The 26,990-nt window shown below is 33.4% G+C and overlaps 1 protein-coding gene and 1 pseudogene across 2 annotated transcripts; both read right to left on the bottom strand.

Annotated features, from left to right (window-relative positions):
* Positions 1 to 1,516: 1,516 nt before the first annotated feature.
* On the bottom strand, positions 1,517 to 5,565 carry LOC128207997 (uncharacterized). Of its 2 annotated transcripts, none has more exons than XM_052911243.1 (2): positions 5,440 to 5,565; positions 1,517 to 3,221 (listed from the first exon to the last, which is right to left on the bottom strand). In XM_052911243.1, the coding sequence occupies exon 2, from the start codon at positions 3,216 to 3,218 to the stop codon at positions 1,782 to 1,784; it is 1,437 nt and encodes a 478-aa protein (XP_052767203.1). In that variant the 5' UTR covers positions 3,219 to 3,221; positions 5,440 to 5,565; the 3' UTR covers positions 1,517 to 1,781. The 2 variants fall into 2 exon arrangements, with proteins under 2 accessions (XP_052767203.1, XP_052767202.1); XM_052911242.1 differs by lacking the exon at positions 5,440 to 5,565 and adding an exon at positions 5,298 to 5,419.
* Positions 5,566 to 16,854: 11,289 nt separating this feature from the next.
* Positions 16,855 to 20,522, bottom strand: LOC128207822 (uncharacterized; annotated as a pseudogene).
* Between the last annotated feature and the right edge of the window lie 6,468 nt (positions 20,523 to 26,990).

Genomic DNA, 26,990 nt, shown 5'->3' with positions numbered 1-26,990 from the left:
TTTTTGTTTTCATTTCCACCGCATTGTGTGTACCGTGACCTAAACCGGATATGGTCACTTTATCGAATACACAGTGATTACTTTCAACCATTTATAATTTTCTTATATAAAAAATTACTTTTTTCTAACGTTGTTTAATGTATAGTACACAAGTGTCACTTTCTCCCCATGTAGGGTGTCAGGGGTCGTGAAGCAATTCTTGTTATACGTTTTTGCATCAATCCCACACGATACCTTAAGCGACAAAACTGCACATTTAATGACTGATCATCAGATTTGAGCCTTGAATTTTAGACCGATTCGGACAAGAATAATAATCTAAAAATAAGAATCACTGGTTCGAGATGATTTTTTAAACATTTCTTACAAATGGTCGGTCATGAAACTGCAATGTTCCCTGCGATTGAAAAAACAAGAGTGCCTTTCAGGTCAACGTTCAAACACGTATACTATTGAGAATAACGGACATCCTGCCAGACTGCTTGTTTTAAGATGTTAGGTCTAGACAGGCAGTCTATGCAGCATGGCCGTAATTCTCAATATTATACGTGTTTGTTGAATCACATAGGTCTTGTGTTTTCACTATTTTACCAATTGACAACCTAAAGGCAGCTCAGTGTGTGGGTTAATGTGGACGGAAGGGACGATTTTGTTTAAAGGGGCCACCATTACCAATGCATTTTAACAATGGTAAGAAAAGAATTATCAAAGAATTAGTTACGTGGCTATTAGTCTTGACCACTGTTCTCGATGTAATATTTTGAATTGTCTTTTTTTAAATAAAAGAACTGTTAAAATGTTAATATGTAATATAATGTACAAGTCCTACATTTATGATTTATAATATGTATATTGTGCTTTGTTCTGTAAAATAGTTTCTTTTGTTGCTGCTATATATATATATATATATATATATATATATATATATATATATATATATATATATATATATTTGTAAGTCACTGTGTCTGTTATGTGGTACATAGGACTGCTTCATTCACATCGGTTTACGTTCAATAGTTGACACCAGTCTGTCATCGGCACAGGTAGTAAATTAATTGACAGGAAATGTGACACAGCGCTATGAGCTGCTATTAGGCACTAGACTTTGCAACAATAACAACAACAACAAATGCAACAACAACAACAACAGCCAGTGTAATTCAAAAAATCCTTTTTTTATGATTTTTATTATACCAGGCGCAGAACCCGCACACCTTTCTAGTCTTGTTTTCTATGATAAAAGGCGAACCTGTATTTTTGTTCGTGTATCTGGAATATTCCATACTAACACTTCAACAGCATCATGTCAGAACCAATGTGGTTTCTTTCAAATGCGCTGACTATCTTTTTTTGAATGTACATGTATTCTTTAAATGTATGTCTGGTAATATAGTCCTGGGTTAATGATGCCATGGTGTACAAAGTACTTCAAATCTACCATAATTTAAGAGTGTAACTATAGTTTTCGTGCACGAGCGATTTTCTCTCATAATTGTTAAATTTCCCAACCGACAACAGAATTCAAGCTGTTTATTTCTTTAACTAGAGATGCATTCAGGTATGCTAAGCATTTCACAAATTAGCAACCAAAGAAATGATATTGCTTTGTAGAACACCACATGTAACTGCATTGTTGTTTATCAACATGAATTATTTGGATTCTACTTGAAAGTAAAAACATGAACAACTCGATCAAATCGACACAAACCAAGGAAACATTTAACGCAATAAGGGAAATAATTTATAAACCACAAAGATACAATATCGAAACAATGAGATTACATAAGAAATATCGACTCAAAAATGCAAATAAAGTGAAAAAAGATAACAACACCTATTAACCAAAAGCAGGAAAAGATGTACAGCAACTCAACAATTCCAGCATTGATATCATTAATAGCTGCATTGTCATAATCAATTTCTTCCTCATCAACTGCCTCATCGTCTGGTATAGGGCCCATGCCTCTTGCAAGCTTTACTATCAGATGCTGGTAGTAGTTGTTGATGTTATCCCTTTCTAGTGTTGACTGAGACCCGTCCTCCGCCTTCTGTATTGCATTTTTTATGTGTTCACATGCTAGTTTGGGCTCGTTTTCATCCTCGCATATTTTCGCGCGACAAACGGAAAGTCTCATCTTTACCCTGCTTTCCATGGCGGGTTTAATCTGCGATTCGAGTCTTTCGATAATCACCTTTGCCGGTAGTTTGTGTTCTTTTTTCAAGCGGCCTGATGTAACGTAACAATCGAGACCTATGCCAAGATAAACTTCGACCAGATGTGTGTATACTATTCGCTCAAACAAAATCGTGTTGATCTTTGAATGCCTCGACAGAGCACCGAGCGAATGGTCAGCGGACTCAGCGGCCAATTTGACAAGGTATTCACAGCTCGAAGGATACAATTTGCGGTAGATGATGATACAGTAAAAATGGATAAGTGCTCTCATGAATGCATGATCAAACCTTTCTAGCATTTTTTTCATCTCATCTACACATTCTAATGTCCTAACATAGTCCCCTCGAATAGCCCATATTTTGGCATGCATGCACATCTCTGTAAGCAAAGCCGAAGTAATATTGGTATTTTGTGGAACTGCCTTTGAAACTTCGTCCACGCTGACTTCTTGCAGAAGTAGTTGATCGTCTGTGTACAGATGTAAATGAAGCAACGACAATGATGCGTAAAGATTTACATAAAATTGCCGTTGTGCATCATCTTCTGCTCTATTTCCTTTCGCTAAATTGTTCTGAGCATACCATTGAACAGACATACTTTTCGACCCCCTGTACACATTGTCGTCTATGTGACTTTTAATATTACTAAATTGTTGTAAAACTGTTGTAGAATCGAGTTCGTCCGATCCAGACAAATGGATAAGTGGTTGACTAACTTGATTGCATAAGGCATAGGCAAATGGCGAACAATCCATTTCGAACAGGAAACACGTGAACTCGTTGAATGTCGCCCTATTTCGAAGTTCCCCCAGAAACTTGATGAACATTTCTCGCGGGGTATTTTCGCCGCTGCTAGAAAATTTTTGCGCCAATCGCCTGTAGTCTTCCTCATTAATAATGCATCTGTTCCGCATAAGATGCAAGGCTTGCACTAAGTTTGCATTTAGGTAAATATGCTCTTTGGCCACTTCTACAAGAGCGTATTCATGCCTCTGAACCCACGTTCCTCTTCTTCCACCAGAGACGTTTTTAAACGCCATCAACTGGGAATGAAAAAAAACAAACATCAGTTTTATTCAACGTCATACTTTAAGTACTTAAACAGTTATGTTATATATAAATTTGTCACTTAAATTAAAAAGATATTGGTCAAGTCTTTATCTGAATTTGCTAGCATTTGATGTAGAAATGAAAAGGTTATTCAAATTTCAAGTGGTAGATTTCATATTATACACTGGCCAATATAAGAGTCATTAAATTCAAAATCATATTGTATTGTCAATTTCATCAAAACACGTGTATGAGGAGGAAACTGATACAAACTGAGCGTTTCTCAACACTTCTCGTTAGATTAAAACATTTAAAGCTACTCGGTCAATTATGAAAGACGGCCATCGTAATGGAAGGTAGCACGCGATTAATTGTAAAGAATATTGCTGCTTTGAAGGAAATGGTAGAAGAAGATAGGTGATTCACGATTGAAGATATTTATTTCAGAATTCGGATTTGAATTATGAAGCATATATATTACTCATTTCTGAATAAAAAGGGTATACAAAGGACATTTTCCTGTCACATGACACTTTCTCTGCCCATACATTTATCGTGGTTGTATCAACTCAATAAAAAATGAAATTGTTCTTGAACGTCGTGTCACTCTTTTAGATTTATCTACTACAATGTAGTTTCATTTTCCTCTTTCATCTTTTCGAAGGGTATTTCGGGGCTGAGATATCACACCAGAAATATAATTTTAAGCAAAATGCGCCAGTGCCTTCAACAAATATACCAAGGGCAGATTACACTGACAGTTTCAATCAATGGCCAATATGACCCTTGTATACATGGGAAATATGTAATGGGATTACAACAATGCGATTTCGTTTAACAATTGTAGTTCGTAACATTCTATAATATTAACAGTATAACGCAATGTTTTGAAGTTCACTCGTACCTAATAATCATATGTATGGTAAATTAAAGGGACTGTACACCAGATTGGCACCAAAAAATATTTTTTCTAACGACTCTCACGACAATTATCTAATAGAATGTGTTACGCTTTGATATCATAATTGTAAAAAATTACCAAAATGTAAAAACGAAAAAAATGTGTCGGATTCCGGGTTCGAACCCGTGTCGCCAAAATTGCAATGCAGCGTCGTATCCACTGAGCCACGGCGGCTTTCAGAAGATTAGGGACATATTTAATCTATAGAGCTACCTCGGTAATATCACGTGATAACACCGACTAGCCAATCACGCATAAGGAATGAATTCTACCTGGTAGACATATCCAGTAATCTTTTTTAATGGAAAAATACGAAATAACTAAATTGTAAACTATGCGGTACTTCAGTTAGTAAGTTTCAATACATTGTACATATCGATGCCAAGTTTATGTCAGTTTTCGACAATTTTCTTTTTTTTGTTTATTTTATCATACGGAGTACAGCCCCTTTAAGCCATTGTTGAGCAGAACGTTTGCCAATATGGCATTTGGAATTAAGAAACATATCGATCACAAATTGTATATAATGTACATGAATATTTAGAATTTTATGAATTTATTTAAGACGGAAGTTGAATACAGGTGAATGCACATAGATTTATATTCATGACTACTATATGACATGCCATACCACGACCAAGGTAAATTCCGTTTGCTATTAAGTGTCAATCAATTCATACTGCGCATTTATTCGAATAATATACCAAAGGTAAAATTATGGTTTCGAATTTAAAGAAAAAAATATATACAGTTTAAGTGTCATTTGTATGAATTGATTTTCTTACAAACATTAGGCTGAACTTTTTTTTTTCGAAACTGTCAAAATATAAGTATAAATACTAATGGCACCAGTTTCTGATAAAATCTTCAACAGGATTAACCTAATCTTACTATTAATGTCTTCTTTTGTAATTTGCGTAATATCTACTTCTTATGACTTTTTAGACTTAAGATAGGAAAAAAAATCATGATAATCACAATAAACCACTTTTCATTTATCACAATCAGATTTAAGTATATGTTGTAGCTTACTGAAATAAGGTATTTAAGTCGGTCAAGCACATAATTTGATATAATCATTTTATAAATTCATAAAATAAATATATACCTTGTCCGAATAAGTAAACACCAAGTTTTGCCGAATGTAGAAGTCTGAGTGCAAATCGAAACAAGGAAATTCCCTTTATCATACAGATAACAATTTCCTTCCCAAATTTATCATAACATGACATAAGGTGGATCATGCTTACCTTAACCTTATTCAGTGTCTATGTTCAATGAAAATGTCGCACGTCAATGGTCGATGCAAGTTACTCTACACTGCCTGGAATTAGTGGCTCCAAAACAAAACAGCACATTTTAACGGCATATTTTTTTTGATAGTATAGTTTAAATAGATAGGTTTTTAAATAAATACTACGAATGCATACAGGTCTAAGGGTTATGAACATACATCAGTTGTATACATAAGCTCAATATCACATCAATCGTTTATGACACACAGAATGCACGCACGCACACACACACACACACACATTCACATCTAAATTATCTGAACATATATTTTATATTGTGTTTATTGTGGAAAAACATATACAGTAGGGATAAGCCCATGAGTACAGTATACAAATACAATGGTTAATACATTCATATGGTTGGCGATGAGTACTTTGTACATGTAGTAAGATACAGCGAAAGGAGAGTAACTTGCAATACAATAAATAATAATTATTTCAGGCAAAACTCAATGTTTGAGTTTTAGCAACGCACGTACTAGTATATATATATATATATATATATATATGCTCATATATTACTAATTGTAAAATAGTAAGTTTCTTGCAGCAAATGCTTTATGACAAAATGTTGCTATTTTTTTCAAAACAACACAACTTTCTGATTGTAATAAATCTTTGAACTTTACAACATTAGCGTCAACATTAGCGTTGGTACGGTAATATCTATTTATTAGTGTTTGTCTTAGTTCAATGAAACATTCACATTCGAAAATAAAGTGAAATTCATCTTCTAAAGAGTTACAAAATAAACAGACTCTTTCATTAACTGGAATAGGTGTAGATTTGTTCCATCGACCTGTTTCTATACAAAGTCTATGTGATGAAACACGTAATTTAGTTAATGAGATTCTATACTTTTCAATGTTAACAATATCTAAATATGGTTGAAATGTAAATTCAGCAAACAGTCTATACGTTAATGCTCTACTTGAACTTTGTATATCTGCATTCCATTCTTGCTTATATTGGTCACTTATTCTTAGTTTAACATGGTATAAAACAAATTCACATTTCCTACGGTCTGGAATAACCATGCATCGTTAAGTCCTAATCGTTGTAATATGTTTCTAACATGCTTTGCCCAAGATGGCTTATTTGGATATATATCTAAGTCATTTAACATCATATTATATACAAGTTTAGCATACTTTATATCTGATGTACATATAATCTTAGTCCAATATCTAATGACATTGTACATAGTTCTATTTTTACATGGCATCTTGCTCAATTCACCATAGACAAAGACATTTTGGGTCTGCAATTTGACTCCAAGTAATTGCTTATAAAATCTAAGGTACAATCTCTCTAAGACTGGTGCATTAGAATATCCCCAGATTTCACTACCATAACATATCACTGGGTCGATAAGTTTATCAAATAAATCTAACCTGTGACTAACAGAGATGTATGGAAATTTAACAAGATATGACTTCATCGTGTAAATTGCTTCCATGGCTTGACCAGCTATACTTTCAAAGGCCGTATTAAAAGACCCACCTGTGGTGAACACAATTCCCAAATAATTAAATTTATAAACAATTTCAATTTAGGTATAGACTTATTTTTGCATTCTATTAGACCACTCTTATTTATTATTTCCATTTGAACTGTCTCATTTTTCTCTTTCTATCGTTTCTATATCTGTTTAGGACCGTCTTATTTGTGCTTTTCAACGATCCAGTATCGTTTGTGCTTTCTTTTATAATAGTCTCACTCGTGCTATATAGTTTTGTTTCGTCTATCTTTATAGTATCATGTGTTTGTTTGTCTGGAACAGCTCCATTGATGTTTGACGGAACAGTCTACTTTGTTCTTTCTATTGGATAATTTTATCTATGCTCTCTATCGGAAAAGTTTCATTCGGGGTTTCCAGTATTACTGTCTCACTGATGCAATCAATTGGAAAAATGGCATCTGTTACTTCTATTTGAACAGTCGTTTTGGCACTATCTGGTTTAATATAAGGATTGGATGACTCTTCTGGACCAATTGATACCTTTACTGTGTCATAATTGTTTTCAGTGCTATGTTTCCGTCATTAAGTTCAAAGGCATATCCACCATCCGTATTCTTGTGAACATTCATTGTTACGCATTTGTCATTTTCATCTAACTTAATATCATAATGATCTGGTTGTATCGCAATTTCTACATCTACATTTGTTATTTCCTTTTCACAACCATCAGCATTGAGTTCAGATTCATTCAAATGAAGTTGCTTTGAATGACATTCACTCCCGTTTTTGCCATTGTAGTGTGCGTGCCCAAAGACGCAACAGATCCCTTTAGGGAAAAGCATGCTTAAGCCTGAAGAAGTCGACTGGTCTTTTTGTACATTATATTGTCCATCCACACGGAGACCTGGATATGCCAATTTGCATACAACCTACAAAGTACACCAACGTACTATTTACTCACTTCCGCCTACAGTGGAACGTTACATTACTTCCACCTCCGAGATGTCTCGTCCCGAATCTTGGCTTGGGAAACTCGTGGGTAAGGCAACTCCGGCCCGTTAGTTGTGTTCATCCCACCGCTGCCACAAACTGTAACGTGCGAGGCCAAAGATGCAACAGATCCCATCAGAGAAAAGCATGCTCAACCCTGAAAGGGTCTACTGGTCTTTTTATACAGTTCTTGTTATGTTCAATCCCGTCAATCATAACCGTACCATTCAGGTATTTGTTCTCATTTCTAACAAGTTCTGCTATTATCCGTAGTTCTATATCTTCTACGTTATCGGTTTCACCAAATGCAAGAATACTTTTGCATGATGGAAGGCAATTTCCGTCCGCATCGACCATACACGGGCATAGTTATGTGATAACAAAATTATCTCATGTGTTGTTTAAAAAAGTGTCACTAAGAGTACTCGTGTTGATGGAAATTTTATTTAAATAGAATATACTGCTAGCTAAATAAAAAAAAAATTGATGGTGAAATAAAACGAAGCATATGTAGTCATGATTAAACTCGTGTAACATTAGTTCACTCATGTAACAGTAAAACAGAAAACAGCATTTCCAGCTCGAACATTACTAACATGTTGAGGATTTCTAATAAAAATATACTATTATAATGAAATGGACACAACTAAATAATTTAAAGTTCAATTTTCTATGTAATCATATTCAAAATTCTCAAAATGGTCGGTGAAAATCTTTCCTTTAACAATAGTTGGTCTCTCCTGTAACACATTTTCGATAAATTATCATGTGCAATGACAAAATGAAAACGGCTTAACGACAAGATGACATTAAAACCTTTGACCATTTAACTTTAAAATCATAAACACGTAGTTATAATTAGCCACTTAAATGACATACTAATGACATACTCTACTGTCACAAAAACGGTCTCTCGTGTAACAAAATAATTGGATCGACGAAACTAGAAACCGAAATGTTAGCATTATTTTCAACTTTAAATGGGATATTAAATTAAATATAGTGATTTTCTTACTATATAATGTGATAATTTATTACACTATTAATGAACACCACCATATTTTCGTTATTTTTAGGCATAGAGTGTCTCTCCTGTAACACTTTGCATCTCTACTGTAACAAAATGGCCGTTACATGAGTGAATGTTACATGAGTGAATTATTTGCTTGTTTTTATCTTACTATATACGAAGTAAGCCACACATATTCTTTGAATCTTCATTACATACATATGTAATGTCAAATAAATCATACTCATACCCCAAATCAATTGAAGAAATATACATTGTAACATTAGAGACATGCATACAAATTACGCATCTACTCAATTTCCTTTAATATATCAATTACACCACTGTACTTCTAAAATGATCCGCCATTTGTCAAATATTGTTTCGGGAAAGATTACTCCTCAAATGGAGGTTGATATTCTGCTCAAATCATGAAAGGATCAGTTATTATTTTGAACAAATCTCTTTTTTGTTACATGAGATACTTAAACGTTGGGTACAGATTTTGGAAATTATTTTTTGATGAAGGGATTAAATTCCTTTTTATGCTTTATTATTTTAGTCAAACATAAAATAAAGTTGGCAGGGTGATTTTTTACATAACTCTTGGCAGTTGAAAATTACATAGCCATAAATACACAAAAGATGACCTGGAGACAGTCAAATTGTGTCGTGTTTACATGTTCAAACATGTAAAAATTATATTTCTATCTGTTTTAATAGGGTCTGCTACAAATGTGCAACAAACCATAAAGTTTCATATAAAATAAAATGTTAAAGCCTAATAAGAAGAGTGCTTGAACGCAACCCCTAGGACAGCAAATGTTGCCAAAATATATAATGACTCATATTGATATAATTTTTTCCATTTGTATGAAAACTTGCACTATACTCTGGAGTTTTAATATTTTAGTATTCCAGTTGATCATATCATAATGTTATATATCAAAAAGTGTTATAAACTATTATAGTAAAAATTATAATGTATTCTTTAAGAAAATTGAATAAATACCGATATTAATGTCATTGTGAAAAAAAAAGAAAAAAAAAACACTTGTTAAGAAAAATGTGTCTTACAACAGTGTCAAGACATACGATAATTGAAATTTGGCTAATTTTCTTGTCAAATTACCCCAGCCATACTTTTGGCTTTAGATACTACATTTCATCAGAATATTTATATAAAATGTGACCTAATATCATCTCAACATTTTCATTTATCACATAAACCATAATAACTTCTTTTTTAACATATATATTGCAAGTACTACATAACGTTATGGGCCATTGTTACATTTCTAGGGCATATTTTTGGATGAAAATTGTAAAAATATAAATAAAAACTTATTGTTTCCACTTTAAAGTTAGTTATCACCATGTTTAATAAAGCAGAAAATTTATAAATAAATCTAACCTGTACACAGATTGAGTATGTAAATTCCTGCATTGTTGCTTATGTTGATCCTTCAAAATTTGGCTTCCATCTTGGCCGCCATATTGGATTTTGGTTATGACCATGATGCGACACGATCACCCTCACTTCTCTAGCACCTGAGCCCTTCCTCTAACGAAATCAGCAAATATATTGAGGGGACCTTTCATGCACACAAAGTGGACTACCCTATCCTATTAAAATTACTATTGTATTTTGATATAATATCGTAATAACCATTAACAATATTTAGAAAGTTTTCCTTAATTTATGCTATGTGAAACCCTGTTTTGGAAGTATTTCCGTCATATGTTTACTGCGAGAGCTGAAATCTTTAATATTTGTACATATTCAAGCGAAACTTATCACTTGTGCAATAAAACCACCATATGAGGGTGAACTAAAACATCTCCATCTAAAAAAGTGTAATTGACAATTCTAATATTAAAATCATCACATTTATTCTAAAGTTTGATATTTAATATATCTTCCCAAACTTCGAGTTACAGATCTAAATAGGATGCTTTTAAACTGGATGTATAAGGTTTATTAATATTTATGCAAAAAGCTGCAGAAAGCTCAGTTGCAAAAAGTTTAAAAATAAACCCGGTTTAATGGCACCGGGTAAACGCCTAAGACATATAACATAAAATCACAAACAAGAAACAAAGAAGAACAGCACAAAACTCCACAAACAGCACAGTGCATACATACTATATATACATAAAAAAAAACTAGGTATGTTATAAAGAATTGTTAGGTACCGCCTTGGAACAGTCAGTAAAATGTAAATTTACTGGGGGTTTAAACCAGTTTGTGTGCACAACCTCACTCTTATCCCAACAATCCTGATTAAATCAATAATGTAATCGTTTGAACGTCATCATATTTCCAGGTAAAGTAACCCAACATTTGCCTCTGAAGTTAACATTAGTAATTCTTAGCTTTTTTTCAATTCAAATATAAAAAAGCTAGGTATGAATGTTCGAATACTTTATACACACAAACGAATAAAAATAAAGTTGAAAAAAGATATTATGAAGAGTCGGAATACAAACACTTAACAACATTTTACATTTGGAAAAATGAAAAATAGACTTAACCAACACTAAATTTATAACAAATTAGGATAAGTTAAGAAAGCTGATATAGAAAATCCTTAAATTATTGCAATCTAAAATGCAAATATGGAATAATATGTTCTTATTTTTTTCCAAATTACAAGTTTGCAGACACTCAAACAATGTATTTATTTCAAACTCTTGCAATAAAAGCTCCTCTGTCCTTCCGATCAATCGCTCTTATGTATGGTGGTGCATTGTCGTGGGCAACTTGGAGTTATCCATCAAACACGACAACATCATCTATGCACATGTTGTGCAATTTTGCACTCACAACAAAGTCTTTCAGGCTGCCTTCTTAGGTGAGAGTTGAAGAAATCCTCCAGTTTTATGCGGACATCTGCATGACAAGAAGTGGGTACAAACATAACAAGCCGCATTTTCAACTACATCGCTTGTCTTGCGTTTTATTTTGAGCCTGAAATGTCCCAAAACCGCGCTTTTCCCGTATATCCTTTTCTATTTCCCGCCATCGCAAACCAATCTAAAAGACTAGACGTTTTATTTGCCTATTTTATCGATGTAACTTTTACAGCGACACCGGGTCACAATGTGCAGGAAACACCGGTCTTCTTTCTGGTTCATTTTCGGAAACTAAATGAAAACAACGGCGTTGGTGGGCGAACTTGTAACGCGGTACAATATTTATTTTGTCTGTTTGACAATTTACCGGTAATCCGTTACATCCCTACTTTTTCTATTAATTATTCTTAGAAAAAAATGTCCTGCAATTTAATTATATCTAAACTAGTCCCTCAAAAACTGAAGTTCACACTGAGGCTTGGAAGTTATTATTATTTTTATAATACGTTTCATGTTTGTTTTACATTTGTACACCAACTGACTCGGGGGGGGGGGGGGTGTCATCATTCACTAAAATGTTTTATCAGAAATGGATGAAAATATCATGAACAAATTTGACTTTAAAGAATTATAAAGTTTATTAGTAAACAGATAGAAAGTAAATGAGCACTTGAAACCTTCCGCAAACTCAATTTGTCGAAAACTGCGTCTCATTACAAGCAAATCAGAACAGTGTAAGTACCCTCTTGCCGCCCCTATTAGATACACATTTTGAGTACGGATTTAAACACGGGTGAATCTTTCAATAAACACCTGTAATCACTATTTCTCAACAAGCATGGCAGACTCAGAACAATTATACATACAATTGTCAAAATATTTAAAAAGTATCCCTAATCTCTTATTTTTGTAGCTACTATATACAGCCAAGTACAGCCATTATAACCAGCATATCAATGTCTCAATAACCTTCATTAGCAGTATTTATGCCAAGAAAATGTATGACGATAAAGAAATAGTTACTATGAACCAATCGTTTTTTTGTTTCAGACTTCAGCTTATAGAAACATTGGGAAACAAAACAAGAGTTTCAATCCTCCGGACACCTGAAATGGTACCGTCAGTCTCTAGACAGTCTTTGGACGAACGGAGAACCATGTGGCAAATCTGATACAAACCAGGGGGTAAGTAAGCTACCAGGATCTGTGGTATACAAAAAAGTGTGCCTTTCAAGCAGGATGCAGTCAGCCAAATTTGCTAACATCAAATTCGCTACAAAAATACATGTAAACTGTCTTGTCAGATATTAAATTTTAGTGGCTGTCAAAGACATTTGACTCACAACATCAGCACCCATAAGCTACATAACTGCCAACATGATGCTGTGATAGAAAATTGCAAAGATGGGAGATCTCATCATGCCTGCCGATCAAGGCCATCTTGGTAGTTGTGCGTGGAAGAAACTTTCAGAAATAGTTATTAAACTTTAGCCCTGGTCAAAGTTAACACAAGCCCGCAAACCTTGCTTATAATGTATTCTGGGATGGCTCAATTTTTGAATTTTATATAGCAGGGCCAAGCATTAGTATAAGAATTTCGGCTTGTTTATCTAGAAGTCAAATTACGATGACTGTCAATTTAACCATTCTTATCAGTTTTTTTTGGCACACATTTGTTCCTCTGTCATTTTTACCACAATATGTTAAGAGTGATTTTTCTCTTCCGTCAGTGTCCATTTTTGACTAAAGATTAGCTAAATTTTGGCGTTTGTTTAACATGTTGTTATGGCTACGTAGCTATTAACTAAGAAAACCTAAAACCTTAAGATAAATAAATGCTCTTTATTATCTGTACACACTTAATGTCTTTTTTGTTTTGATCATTAGTCAAACGAGTTTAACTTGATAATGTATTAAAATTAAAACAACTGTCAACCTATATTTTGGGCCATAAAGTTGTATGAAAATCACATCGTGTAATTGACCATTAAACAATACCTACCAACTTACCAACATCCTAGACAATCCAGGTCTTTACAATGAAGTATGTGTATGATTATGCAAAATATTCAGCAGTAAAATTGAATACTCGGGCTCACATTTTCAATGAAACAGACCATTTTTTGATTCAGGAATGCTTCAGAAGTTGTAGATTTCCTCATATAGGCAGCTCCTTGGGGCAGAGATTGTTCTGTGCTCAATCTTGCCGTGGGTGCCAGAATACAGTGGACGCGGCTTTTTGCCCTCCAAGGCTATTGGTATTGAATCTCGTTATTTTGTTGATGATATATGAAAAATATCAAAACATATGCATTAATATGAAAACATACCAGTATAAATTAATGACAAACGCAAGTTCCTTTTTTTAATTGGTCTTCCACTGCCTATTTGTTATTTCTGGTGGCTTTATTTAAGGTTGTTATTCATCGCAGGTTGTATTTACTAGTCTATTTAAGTGTCTTTTGATACAAAACAAGATGCAAAAAAAAATACTCCAAGAAAAACATCGAAAGATGGCGAGTTCTGCCAAGGTTGTCGTCGCCCAAGAAAATGCCAAAATGCCGCAAAAACGGGTGGGGGTAAGCCGCTGCCTATCGTTGATGACACGACGTTGGCCATCATACAGGACATGAAGGGAACGCCTGCCTTCAGCGTCATCCCCGGTTCATCAGCCTCGGAGTCGGCAATAGGTATTTGATTATATTCATCACCATTTATAAGCATAAGAAAGTTGAAATTTAAATTGTCGTGATATTTATTATTTTACAACGCTGTAATATAAACCCCGTTAATGTGACATTGATAGCGGACATAACGATAATGCTCAGAATGAAAAGCGAGTAATAATAAATAAAACTTAAGTTAGTTATAATTAAACATGAGCAACTGAAATTAAGTTCATTCAAAGGAAGCTAACATTCTGGCGATAACCAAATTTTCGATTGTAATCTGACTTTCCGAATATTTTTGTACAATCCATTCCCCCCCCCCCCCCAAAAAAAATAAAAATAAATAAAAAATAAATCATTTTTGAATGCACTTGAATCACATGTGTGTCGTATCCCAGTCGATGAAGATCCGTTCAACCTGCTAGGTTTCGATGGTAAATATTTCCGAGAAAAACAGGTGAATATGTGAACCAGAACTCTTTCATCGCATAATTTAATTGTCATTCAATCCAATACGTATATAAACTGTTATAAATTCGTTTTTGGTTCTTCTATATTGATCCGCTCTCAATGTCAAAATGACTCGACTCGATCGCAAGTTTACACATTGAAACACGTACGTGGGCTGTCTAATTAGTGTCAATGCACTAATGATAACAAACATACGTTTTCTGGGTATAAACCACTAATTTCCAACATTGTTATAAATGTCCGTATTCGTCCAGTTTTGAGGTTTTGAAGTATGATGATAAAAAAGTGTATTTATATTAATCCTTTAAAACTATATACCCAGTTTTAGAACTGTAAGGAAATGGAATATGCTGTATATAGCGGGGCTCCTGTGGGAAACTATTGAACCATTATTAATTATCGATTCATCATATATGACGTTGCGTACGATATTGGCGTACATTAGCGTAACCGACGTTATCGTAATTTTTAACCGTTTTAACGTTACAAGAATTACTGAAGGTGTTTGGGTTACAGTTTTCATAAATAATGTTGGTTCGATATTTTAAGAAATATTTGATATGTGTGTACGTATAATGTTTATTCAACCTCTATATGAAAATAACATTACACAAACAAGAATGTATACTTACATATGTCAGTGTTCTACGTAAAAGTTCATACACAGATATACAATTTAATACAAACTAATTATGAACTATTGCACATTGTTTGTCTCATGCATTTAGATGTCTTGAAGATTACTAGCAGTTTGGATTATGTCCAAATGATCACACTCTGAAAGTTGAATATCTTTTTCGGCGGGCCGGCCTACAATGCATATAACTGCCTCGGCATAAACAATCGCTTTAAGCCTGTTAGACGTCTGTCCGTTCTTGTTGAAGTACAAGCCCTGTACTACCGAGCTGCCCTTCATGAAACGATTTCCCCACTGATCATCGGTATCCCTGGTTAGCACGTGGGTTGCCTTGGTGACCTGTGATGTAACGTGTATGAACTTATAATTGGATAAACGATACAATAGGGATATATTATCATGATATATTATCATATGTATATTATCATAATTTGGTATATCAATTAATATTTTACATGAATTTCATTCGCAGCAAAGAGAAACTGAAACAGAACAATTTCATTCCGCCATGTAGTGTATTATTTTAATACTATATGTATTGTATTGCATAACTTAGACATAATGCCATACTAATCTTAACACAATTATTTGAATACTATGTATAGATTTGCGAATTAACAAACATTTGCTCTCAACCACGTTATGTTGTCAACTAATTAAATGTAACTATTTTAATCAAATACAAGTCATACCTTCAGTAGGTAATAGTCTTCTGTTTCGTCGTCGGCTATTACCGCCACTACATCGCCAACAGTCAGAATATCTGACAGAGATGCTTCCTCGTCGCCACACTCGTACGTAGCACTGAATTCACCTTCCGGTACATTCCCCACGTTAACTTTGGTAAGTTCTCCCGTCTTATCCAAGTTATCACAAGGGCTGGAACCTTATTGAAAATTTAAGTAATTAAGATTAACATAAATATGATTTCATAGCACAGTAGTATAGTGCGTAGATATGTAGAATAATTTCCTTTTGATAGAGAACGTAATTACAAAATAAAACCTATACTTAATGTAAATTAATAAATGAACCGAAAAAAAAAGTTCATATATATTGCATTATGTTTAATTATTTAAGGTATCCAATGGACAGTAATGTGATAACATCGTTTGTACATCGGATATAACGTTTTATAACGTATTCACTTACACCGCACGGCTTAGCTTAACATTCTTGTTACTGCACTGATAAGAGCGTTACTTTAAATAAATAACCAAAGAAAACACTCGCAAATGTAGTGAAATAATATTATATATCTTACCGAACAAGCAGTTATCGCACGTGTAACAGGATTGTTCACGAATGGTAATGGTGCCCGGGCAGCAGGTTGACATCTGATGCACTCTTCTGTTGTTCGGAACAGCACTAAATTTGTAGGTAGTGGATCTATCAATCGACTCGATGTAAGCGAATATTCTCCTGAGATATATGCCTGACTTAGGTGTGCACAAATTTTCTTTGGCGAAGTCAAACACGTCACGTGCACTTTGGATAGACTCGCCTTTCATGACGGCAATGTCGAGCTGTCGTTTTAGTAATCCCCCCGCAGCATCTTGAGGGCATTTTGCGTGACTGGTTTCGAAGAAGTTTCGTTCAAATCTTTTATAACCATGTTTCTCACAGAGCAATGTTGAAACCCCCATGCAAGTTCTGCTCTTGTATTGGAGAGCACAAGTCAGTAAATTCAATCATGTCGTCAACTTTACAACCGACGTTGTCAAGGTGATGTTTGATTCTGTCTTGAACATTTGACACAAAGTAATGGTCATGTGTTGTGTCAGGGCTTATTGCGTATAATACTTCAGTGACAATTGTGTCTTTACTAAGATGATTGTATTCTAAAACAGCGTGCCTGTATACAACAGATACGTGCATTGACACTTCTGTTTTCCCAAAGTATGTCGACTGCAGTTCTTGTTTCTCGATACAACGATAGTTCTCGCTAAAGTCATGAATGACGAGACATTGGTTCATCTACAAACTGCTTTTCAGTGTTGACAATTGTTCCTGCTGCCAGTGTGCACTGAACTGATGTTCAGAATATGTGACCAATAAGGCCACTCCTTTTTTATTTTTTGGTTTACAAGAATTTTTGCAGAAAATGTCCACCGGGTGGTCGAAAAAAAAAAAAAAAAGGAAAAAAGTCACAAAACATACTCTTGAAGGGTGAAAATCAGAGAACAACATTAAAACATTGAAAATGTATATCATTAACTTGACATTTTTAAACTGCTATTAATGCATGTTTTAATGCACTCAAAGTTTCAAAGTTCTAATTAAACACAATGTTTAAATCTTACATACTGTGAATATAAAACATTAATCAAATTGACTTAAAACATGTTTACATGTATAAACTAAACTTTTTATCAAAGACACATTGAATATCACTCAGCAAGATATATTTGTTTAGCTTTAAGGGTATGCTAAAGCAAACGTGAATGCAGAACACTTTAAAACTGACCAAAATTAAATTGAAAAAAAAGAGAGAAGGCGAATTTTACGCATTAAAATCCACAAAAATTGCACTGTATTAAAACAATACATTACATTTTCTAAACATTGTTTCAGTTATTTCAATATTGGAAAATGTCAATGAAGTGAAATAATTACCAATTTTGTAAATAAGGAAGTAACATTTAATAAAGTCATTTGAGCTTTAATATTGTGAAAACAATTCCTGAAAAACTAAAATCCAAACTAGACCGAGATTTGAGTTTTAATCATCTTTACCATGCGGGGTCCTAGTTGTGTGTAACCCGATTCATGCTAAGTCCGGATATGTTCACCAAATCCATTTCAAATTCAAATCTTGTAGCAAAATACCACATCAGTACATAAAAGTCACATAGCAAAATAATAAATCGTGCATGTGACTTAACTTTATGTGCCAATGATAGTAACAGTGAAATCCATAATTATGTATTGAATATTTTCATCTTCTTCCATCTCCGCCATTTTGTGTATACATGCGTTAACAGGGCATCGATCTATACTTCATTATTGTTTATCTTGCATTTTAAAGAGTATTCCTTGGTTACAACAACAAATCTCATTTATAGTGAAATATCAAGTTCATTACAAATTGAAATGAACTTATTCAAAATAGTTTTCCGTGTTGTTTTATCTAAATGTTTTGCACACAACTTCTGGCATTAGTAAATGTCATTGACACATGTGTTCAACTCTTTCATTGTTTTTACTCTACTATTAACCCAAACATGAATAAACATGTAATCTAGAATAAACACAAGCTTTACATTGACTCAATGATAAGTATTTCCAAACCATTTAAAAAATGAACCGACCGAACTTGTGAAACTAGGTCACCGGTGTCAACTTAGAAATTTTACTTTCGATTTCACCACTCACACTTAGGGCACTGTTATTTGATATGTAGCCATAAAATGTTATAAATGTTTTTCTCACACATAATTTACAGATATTTGTGTCTACTAATTCGATGGCAGCCGCTGACACTTTTATGTTTTATCTATAAACAACAATGTTTTCATGACCTAAATTGGCGGGGAAAAACAACAATCACGTAACAGTTTTTGTTTGTGGCGGCTGTTAAATTTGCCAATGTTTATTGCTTTTGTTATTTTCACAACTCCTGCATATTTTAATTAATTATTTCATACAAACAATGACTGCTATCGTCAATTCCGCCATTGCCAACGGCGCTGCCATAACAGTTGACTGGCTCACATGCTATCACTATAAAATGGCGAATACGGCTACAGAACAACAAACCAGTCGAGATCTACTGCATTCGTACTCTCATCTGTTCGTTTTTCTTTCGTTTCGCACCAAAATCAATACGGTCGGGAAAATAATTTTGAAGAAAAAAGTGAAATTCATTTTTTTATTTTTTTGTACTTTTCGGAAAATTAGACCCGCCGGTTTTGTAAACCAATTTATATAAAAGTAGTGGCCTAACTGACGAAAATAATCGAACATTTCGGCAGCGGACGTGTTTTTCTTAACCATCATTAACTTCTTCTTATCAATGGTTTCTTTCACCTTAACCCGTACATACTCGTACTTTTCCCAGTTTACGGATTGAGTATCTGGAACCGACTCTGAAAATAGTGGAGATTTGTGTACACCACAGTTTGGACAGGTGCGCCGAATGCATTCTATACGGTTGGCCGGTTTCGGACACATCGTTGTCTGTACCACGTCTGTGAGGTGCTCGTATGATAGGTGAGTGCGGTCATGTTTTCTGTTGTACTCCATGCATTTCCTGAACAGACGTATGGCCTCTACGTGCTTTCGACAGCAACACGTGTTCCGGTCCTTTGGGCGTAGTGGTTGAACAAAAAAATGGCTTCAATCGTTCAAAACATCGTTGACTTATTTTGATGTTGCTGTGTGTCATTTTGAAATCTTCATAAATTTCAGATTGCGTTTTTTCCATTATGTAAAGAGAGTGAGATAAGTAAGTCTTATATCCGGTTCTTAGACGCTTTACATCCGCCTTATCTCCGGTCGGCCGTGAGTTGTTTGGAGATAGCCATGCATCATAGATGATATGTTTCGTTGCGTCAGTAAGCTTATCACTTCTGGCTTTCCTGCTGGTTGCTGTATAACATGCCTTTTCGGATGTCAAGTATACTGTTCTTTTCTTGTATCCGCCAGTAACCCTCCATCTTCTTAGCCCTAGTTTCCTTGCAGTGTGAACTTGATACTTGGATTCTATTCAGTTTTCACCGCTTACACTTGCTGTCAGAATATTTATCGCAGCTCTTGCTTCGTCACTTCTTTTTTTTTTCAAATTTGTCACCATACTTTTAACACTTGTTACAATCATTTCACTAAGCCCATTTTCTGTATGCGGAGTGTTTTCTTTCACTAATTCATTGAACATCTTTCTTTGTGCTGTCGGTGTTCCTGGAACTACATCTTTGATTTTATTAAGCAGTCTGCATTTTTCCATTCTGTTTTTAAATGTGTATGTGGTGTCGGACCTAACGTTGCTTTTAGCCTTGTATTTCGCTTGATATTCTCTGTTACGTTTATTTTTCTGATATCTTTTCTTTTGATTTTCGTTTCCTTTCGGCGGAGCTTGAAACAACATTTTCTTAATTGACCGTTGTTGTTTTTTATGCGTGTTAAGTTTTTCGGCATTTTGATGGTAGTAATGAAGCTTGTATATTTGAATCGTCTCTTTCTTTTTTTGTCGATAGTAGGCTATTTTTTCTGCTCCAGTTTCAAACTTCATCTAAATAGTGGATAAGTATTTATACCTTATTCATTTGAATTTCATTTTAATCAAATAAGTTATGATTGAATTATACTTATATTGCAATGTTCGGATATACTCGTAATACGTAAACGTTATTTAGTTTTCAAACGTAACGTCGACATTACATTAATTTCAAGGCTGTGACATCGTGGCTAGATTTTGCAATTTTCTTGTGTTAAATTCAGTTTATATTCAACTTAAGACAAATGCACACAAATCTGTGGACAATTTTTTTGTACTTTTAGACTGTAGTTGCAGCTTTATAAACAAATGCATATTTCTTTAATTATTTCGGCACGTAACAACTTCGTTAATTTATTTTAATATTTTTATATATTTCAGCATTGACTGGCAGTCCAGGGCGTGGGGCATGTATGAGGTCGCATGTATGCATAAGTGGATGGCATTCACACAGAATGGCAACATGCATCTATCTGTTATATTAATACAGTATAATTAACTGATTAATTACAAAGATATTAGAACTTTTTTCTTCATTATTTTAAATTACATTTTTTTAAAAATTACCTTGAATGACAATAAGTTGTATATTTAAAATGTTATAATGTTATGATAATGAAAAGATGCTGCTGAAGGGTGAGAAATAATATATTAATCTATATTTTGTACCCTCATTTTCTTAAATTAAACAAGTTAAAACGTTGTTATTGAAACCTCATATTTTATCATTGTCGAAGTGATATTGAAATTTAAACAAAATAGTGACTGTTAAAACTGCTACCATTCCTTTGTGTACTATTTTTAAGGTGAGGCAGAAGTAGATGAGATAGAGGGTATTGAGACCCAGGTTAACATCCCTGAATATACTAAGGGTAATTTATTTGAAAAAATAATAATATTTATATACATAACCTGTTACTGCATGTTCAGTGAAACACCTTCTTTTGAATATTTAATACTAAGAAAAGGCAACATAAAATCAGTATTTTCTTTTCTTACAATTATATTTCATATCTTCTAAAAAATTATTCTGTCTAAAGATATGCCTTTCTGTGATATTTTCTCCAATTCCTGTATCAGAGAACCAACTAGCACGGGGAAAAGGAAAGGTAACAAGCTTAATGTGAATGGAATTGTAATGTTATATGGAAATGTAACATTTTTATTTATAAACACTACTATTCCGTCTTGTACATGTGTTGAATGCTTGCTTCCCTTTCGGATTTGATATACATGTGTAGTGGTCTCTGATCAGCTATGCAGGATCTAATACGCTCAGCCTACCAGCTAGAAGTCAGCGAATATAATTTACGTAACATGTGCATGTATTTCAATAATTTTTATTAGTTTTTGTTAAACGGTTGTACAGAATACACCTATAGCATGAATCCTGTTTCGGGTATGACCTACCCCTTTACATACACACTGGTCTGTTATTTAATGTTCTTATTATACCTACCACAGAAAATTACAACATGTAACGTGGAAAGAAAACCACATCATGTATTGTTTATTAGTGTGTCATATGACTTGACTATAAATGAAAGTAATCACTAGTCAAAGGAAATGTTAGAAGTTGTAGTTAGTAATATGTGTGTATCATTTTTGATTTCCCTTTTCAGCTGGCCGAGAAGTGGAATTCAACCCTAAGTGAAAGTTTGATTGCCCATTTATATTTTCTTATATTTAAAAGACATCAAATACTTTAAGTGACACTCTTAATCAAAATCAATTGATGTACATGTACAACAGTCATAAATTTTGAGTGATAAACCTTTAACTACTTACAAAATAATGCATTTATGGAAAATATCAATTACTAATAATATTGTAACTGTGCATTTAATAGCCGAAAAGGCAAACATATAAAATTATTGGTGAATGATAAAAGATTTATTGTGATCTTCTATAGTTTCATAAGGTTGATATACCACGTTTATACACCTTTCTTTCAAATAAAACTTGGTAACCTTCATAAGAACCATTAATTTTGACGTTTATTCATCCTTTTTGAAATATCAAAACATCTGTATCAATTGTGGTAAATTTTATTTGGGAGTAAGAGTGCATATTAAACTGTTGTATTAATGAGTAATAATTGAATACTTAAAAACAATGTAATTGTATGTTGTCTATCAGTTTGTTTTTCAGGATTATTCACCAATATGAATTGTGTGATATTTCTTCAAATGTTTTATACAGAAAACCAAGAACATTAAAGGAAGTCCAGACAGCATATTATGTTGAGGCCACAGCTGCCAAGAAGTCAGTAAAGAAGTTTTTCGATGCAGCAACATATGTGCTGACTTTACTAAGCGAAAAATTCCTGTAAAGATATAATATGACTATTCATATGACATTGCATTTTTACTTAAAATGCTGAATGCTACTCAAGTTATTGTTGTTGTTTTTTTGCATATTCTAAATATTTCATATTTGTCATTATTAGTTCAACTACATCTCAATGCATCTGATTCAAAATGAAGTACAGCAAATTGTCTTTTCTACCAGCAATGTAGAGAAAGAACAAAATATGGATTTTTTTTGTGATATTATTCATGGTTTTCTTTGTCAGTACACCACACAAAATGGGAACATGTTTAAACATACAGTGTACAGGTAACAATGAAAACAGACGTACAGTAACAATGTTTTTAACTATCACAGTAACAATGAAAACAGATAGTAACAATGTTTTTTAACTATCACATTATCTTTTAAAAGTAACAGTTAATGCTAAATATCTAGTCAGACATGATCCCTCAGGAATAAGAAGTTAGGTTTTTGTTATAATCACATTCAGAAATGATATATGTAATAATTAGTTTCAATTTAAGTGTCAAATATTTTAACTGCAGTTATTTCATTTTTATGCATGTTCTTATTCACTAAAAATGTTAAGATATGTTCATATTTGTCCTTTTTAATGGAAATAACTGAAATTGTATGATGCAGCCAATTCTACCATGCCATATAACTCTAAATTTAAAAATAGATCACATACATTGTAACTACAATTTCACTCATTCAGTAACAATGTTTCAAAGTATCACAGTATCTTTCATAAAGTGTCATGAAATGTCATGAACTGGTAAAACTCAATTCAGACACAAGCATACAATTTCATCAAATGTGGTCACCACAGTTGTTAAAGTAAATACATATACAGGGTCTTTGATAAAAAAACACTTATTTATATCAATTAAAACCATCTGGAGGAAAATGATGATCATGAAAGTGGCCTCCATCCTTGTCAAAATGTTCCTGGTCAACTGTAAATAGAGTGAAACAGTGCTAGTGTTCAGTAGCAGTAATAAATACTTCCAGCATTGTCTGCATTTCTCGCCTTAAAATTTAGTGAAAAATTTACTTGCAACACAGTAAAATGTCAGTGTAACTTAATTTCAGACACTTATTATAATTGTGTTATAGTTGTTGCAGTTCATATCTGTTGCAGATCTCTGTTGCAGATAGTTTACATATTTTATAAAGCATATAGTTTCCTGTAAGTAGTTTGTAAAATGTTTGACTTTTTTGATGATGCATGTGTTGTTTAATTTATTAGTTTCAATTATTAGTGCCTGTATGAAACTTATAAATCTTTAAATTTGTAACACAGTTCAAAAGGTCTTTTTAAACTAATAAAAACTGCTATACATATTAGATGGTGGTGATGATGATGGTGTTTGTTCTTGTTGTTGTTGTGGTTTGGTGGTGGTGGTATTTTGAGGATAATTATGCTGCTTACGACTCTAACGCTTTAAATATCTAAGTAAAATATCATGGCCAAATTTGAATATGTTTTAACGACTAATGTTGAGCAAAAGAACAACTAAGATAGCAATCTACATTAAAGAATATTAATGCGAAAAGCTACAGAAACAAGCTCAGTAGCAAAACGTTTAAACATAAACACGGTTAAATGGCACTAGGTAAATGTTAAAGACATAGAACATAAAATCACAAACAAGAAACATGGAAGAACAGCACAAAACTCCACAAGTTTTCAATCGAGGCGAAATGTGCTTCGGAAATTTTGAACCAAGCATGAACTGTCTATTTTGTTTTAATTTTGTCCTTTATATAGGCAATTTTGTTTACAGAGCTATTTATAAACATTGCATGTACACCTATCGATATGCCCTAAATTGAGTTTCCATAACAACGTACGCATGTTGCCGAAATAATGCTACAATCAATTTTCGAACCAATCACTTACGAAATAGTATTCGAACCAAGCGCTACATAAATTTAAACGCTTTGTGAATTTGTTTTTCAGGCTGATAAACAAGTCGTTCAACAACTGAAAATGTATACTACTCCTGCAACATAGTACTATACAGGTTGTATATCTATTATAATATTGTTTTAGTTTAACGAAGAATTATATTGAACCGTACGGGCTTTGCTATTTTGTATCGTAGAAAATCTTATTTTAAAACTGTTTAACCCGATATCTCCGCCCAGAGTAATTTGAAAATCATAAACAATTATAACACTCATCGAAGATAAGGATTTGAAGTTATATAAAATATATCAGGAAATGATTTTGCAATGAATGTACCATGTGACTTGTGTGCGTATAAATTACTGCACACTAGTTATTGAACGTTGTCCTTGACAGCATTTTACAACACAGCTACGTCATCCACTTCCCTCGTGATTGAAAATAGACACATATGCTGATGCGCTCGTGTATAAATTAAAAGCCTTTTTTCATCATCATTTTGCCAGCTTTACAAATGTGATCCGTAATGTACTGGTTATATCATACACTATATATATCTTAACAGATGTTTAGAATGGCTTTATTTAACATTGTAGAAAGTTTGCCTACTGCACCTCAAAGGAAAAGGTGTACGATGTTGTTGATGAAAGTTATGACTGTAATCCATTTCATGACAAGACATGCAGAGTATGAAAGGATGGATTTGACTCACATGGCAGGAGAATTAATGGAACCATTAAAGGGAATCGACGTAGAACAATTGATACGGAGCAGTGTAATAGTATTATGTTACTAAATGGCAAACATCGACTTCTTTCTACCAAGTTCCCTTTCAGTAACTTCTTTACGCTTATTTTGAGAACAGATCATAAGTATGAATGCGCTTGAATCGTCCATGGTTATATGAAACATTACCTTCATCCCACTTTAAAATTATGGTGTGTTATTGCACCGTTGACAATATGTGCTATAATATGTACAGATGTCCAAAATTTCAGTTCTCGCAGTAAACTTGCGACGGAAAAACTTCTATTACAGGGTTTCAGATGGAAGATTTTCCCAATATTTATGCAAAACGTTTATACATAAACCCGGTTTCAAAATAGTTTCAAAATTTGTTAATGGTCATTATAATCTTATATACGAGTACAATAGTAGTTTTAAATCGCTGATTGCTAAAAGTATTTATCCTCCCGATTTTATGATGATGTTTTAAAAAAAAATCGTAAAAATTAAAATGTTTCAAGCAGGTAGTTGGGCAGATAGACTCAATGAATTACTAGGTTTTTATTTAAACCGTGGATATAAAGGGAATACTTTAAAGAGCACTTGCCTTCTTGTTTTTGAAGATAAATTCCTGAAACAAAATATAGGGTTGAATGTAGCATCCTTACATAATTAAGCTTTCAGTCCTTTGACTTTATGAACATTTTGCAAGTTCATGTTATCTTTAAAATCTTTGGCTCACTCGGAGTGTTTTGGCATGTGACGTCAATTTCTTCAAATATTTTACATAGGTTAACATTTGGAAGAAATGAATAGCTAATATAAGTCACTTTTATTTTTAATAAGGCAGAATGTGTGTGATGTTCATAGTTTCAAACAATGACTGCATCGTATCTTTGAAGTGTTTGCATTAGTTGCTCTGAATTGTAATGTATTCCTACATCTGCAGATAGAGTTGGGATTTCTAATCATTGAAGTACTTGAGGTTTACCTATAAGTTTAGTATTTGTTTTATTATTAAGTATCCTCAAGTAAATATTTGTGCACGTTAACTGGTTTAAACCCCCAGTAAATTTACATTTTGCTGACTGTTCCTAGGAGGTACCTTAGAATCCTTGATACCTAGTTTTTGTATATATATAGTATGTATGCACTGTGCTGTTTTGGGTTGTTGTGCTGTTCTTCCATGTTTCTTGTTTGTGATTTTTGTTTTCGTGTTCTATGTCTTTGGCGTTTACACAGTG

The sequence above is a fragment of the Mya arenaria genome, chromosome 11, assembly GCF_026914265.1.
Source record: "Mya arenaria isolate MELC-2E11 chromosome 11, ASM2691426v1".
Lineage (NCBI taxonomy): Eukaryota > Metazoa > Mollusca > Bivalvia > Myida > Myidae > Mya > Mya arenaria.
This window is presented reverse-complemented; position numbering and strand designations above follow the sequence as displayed.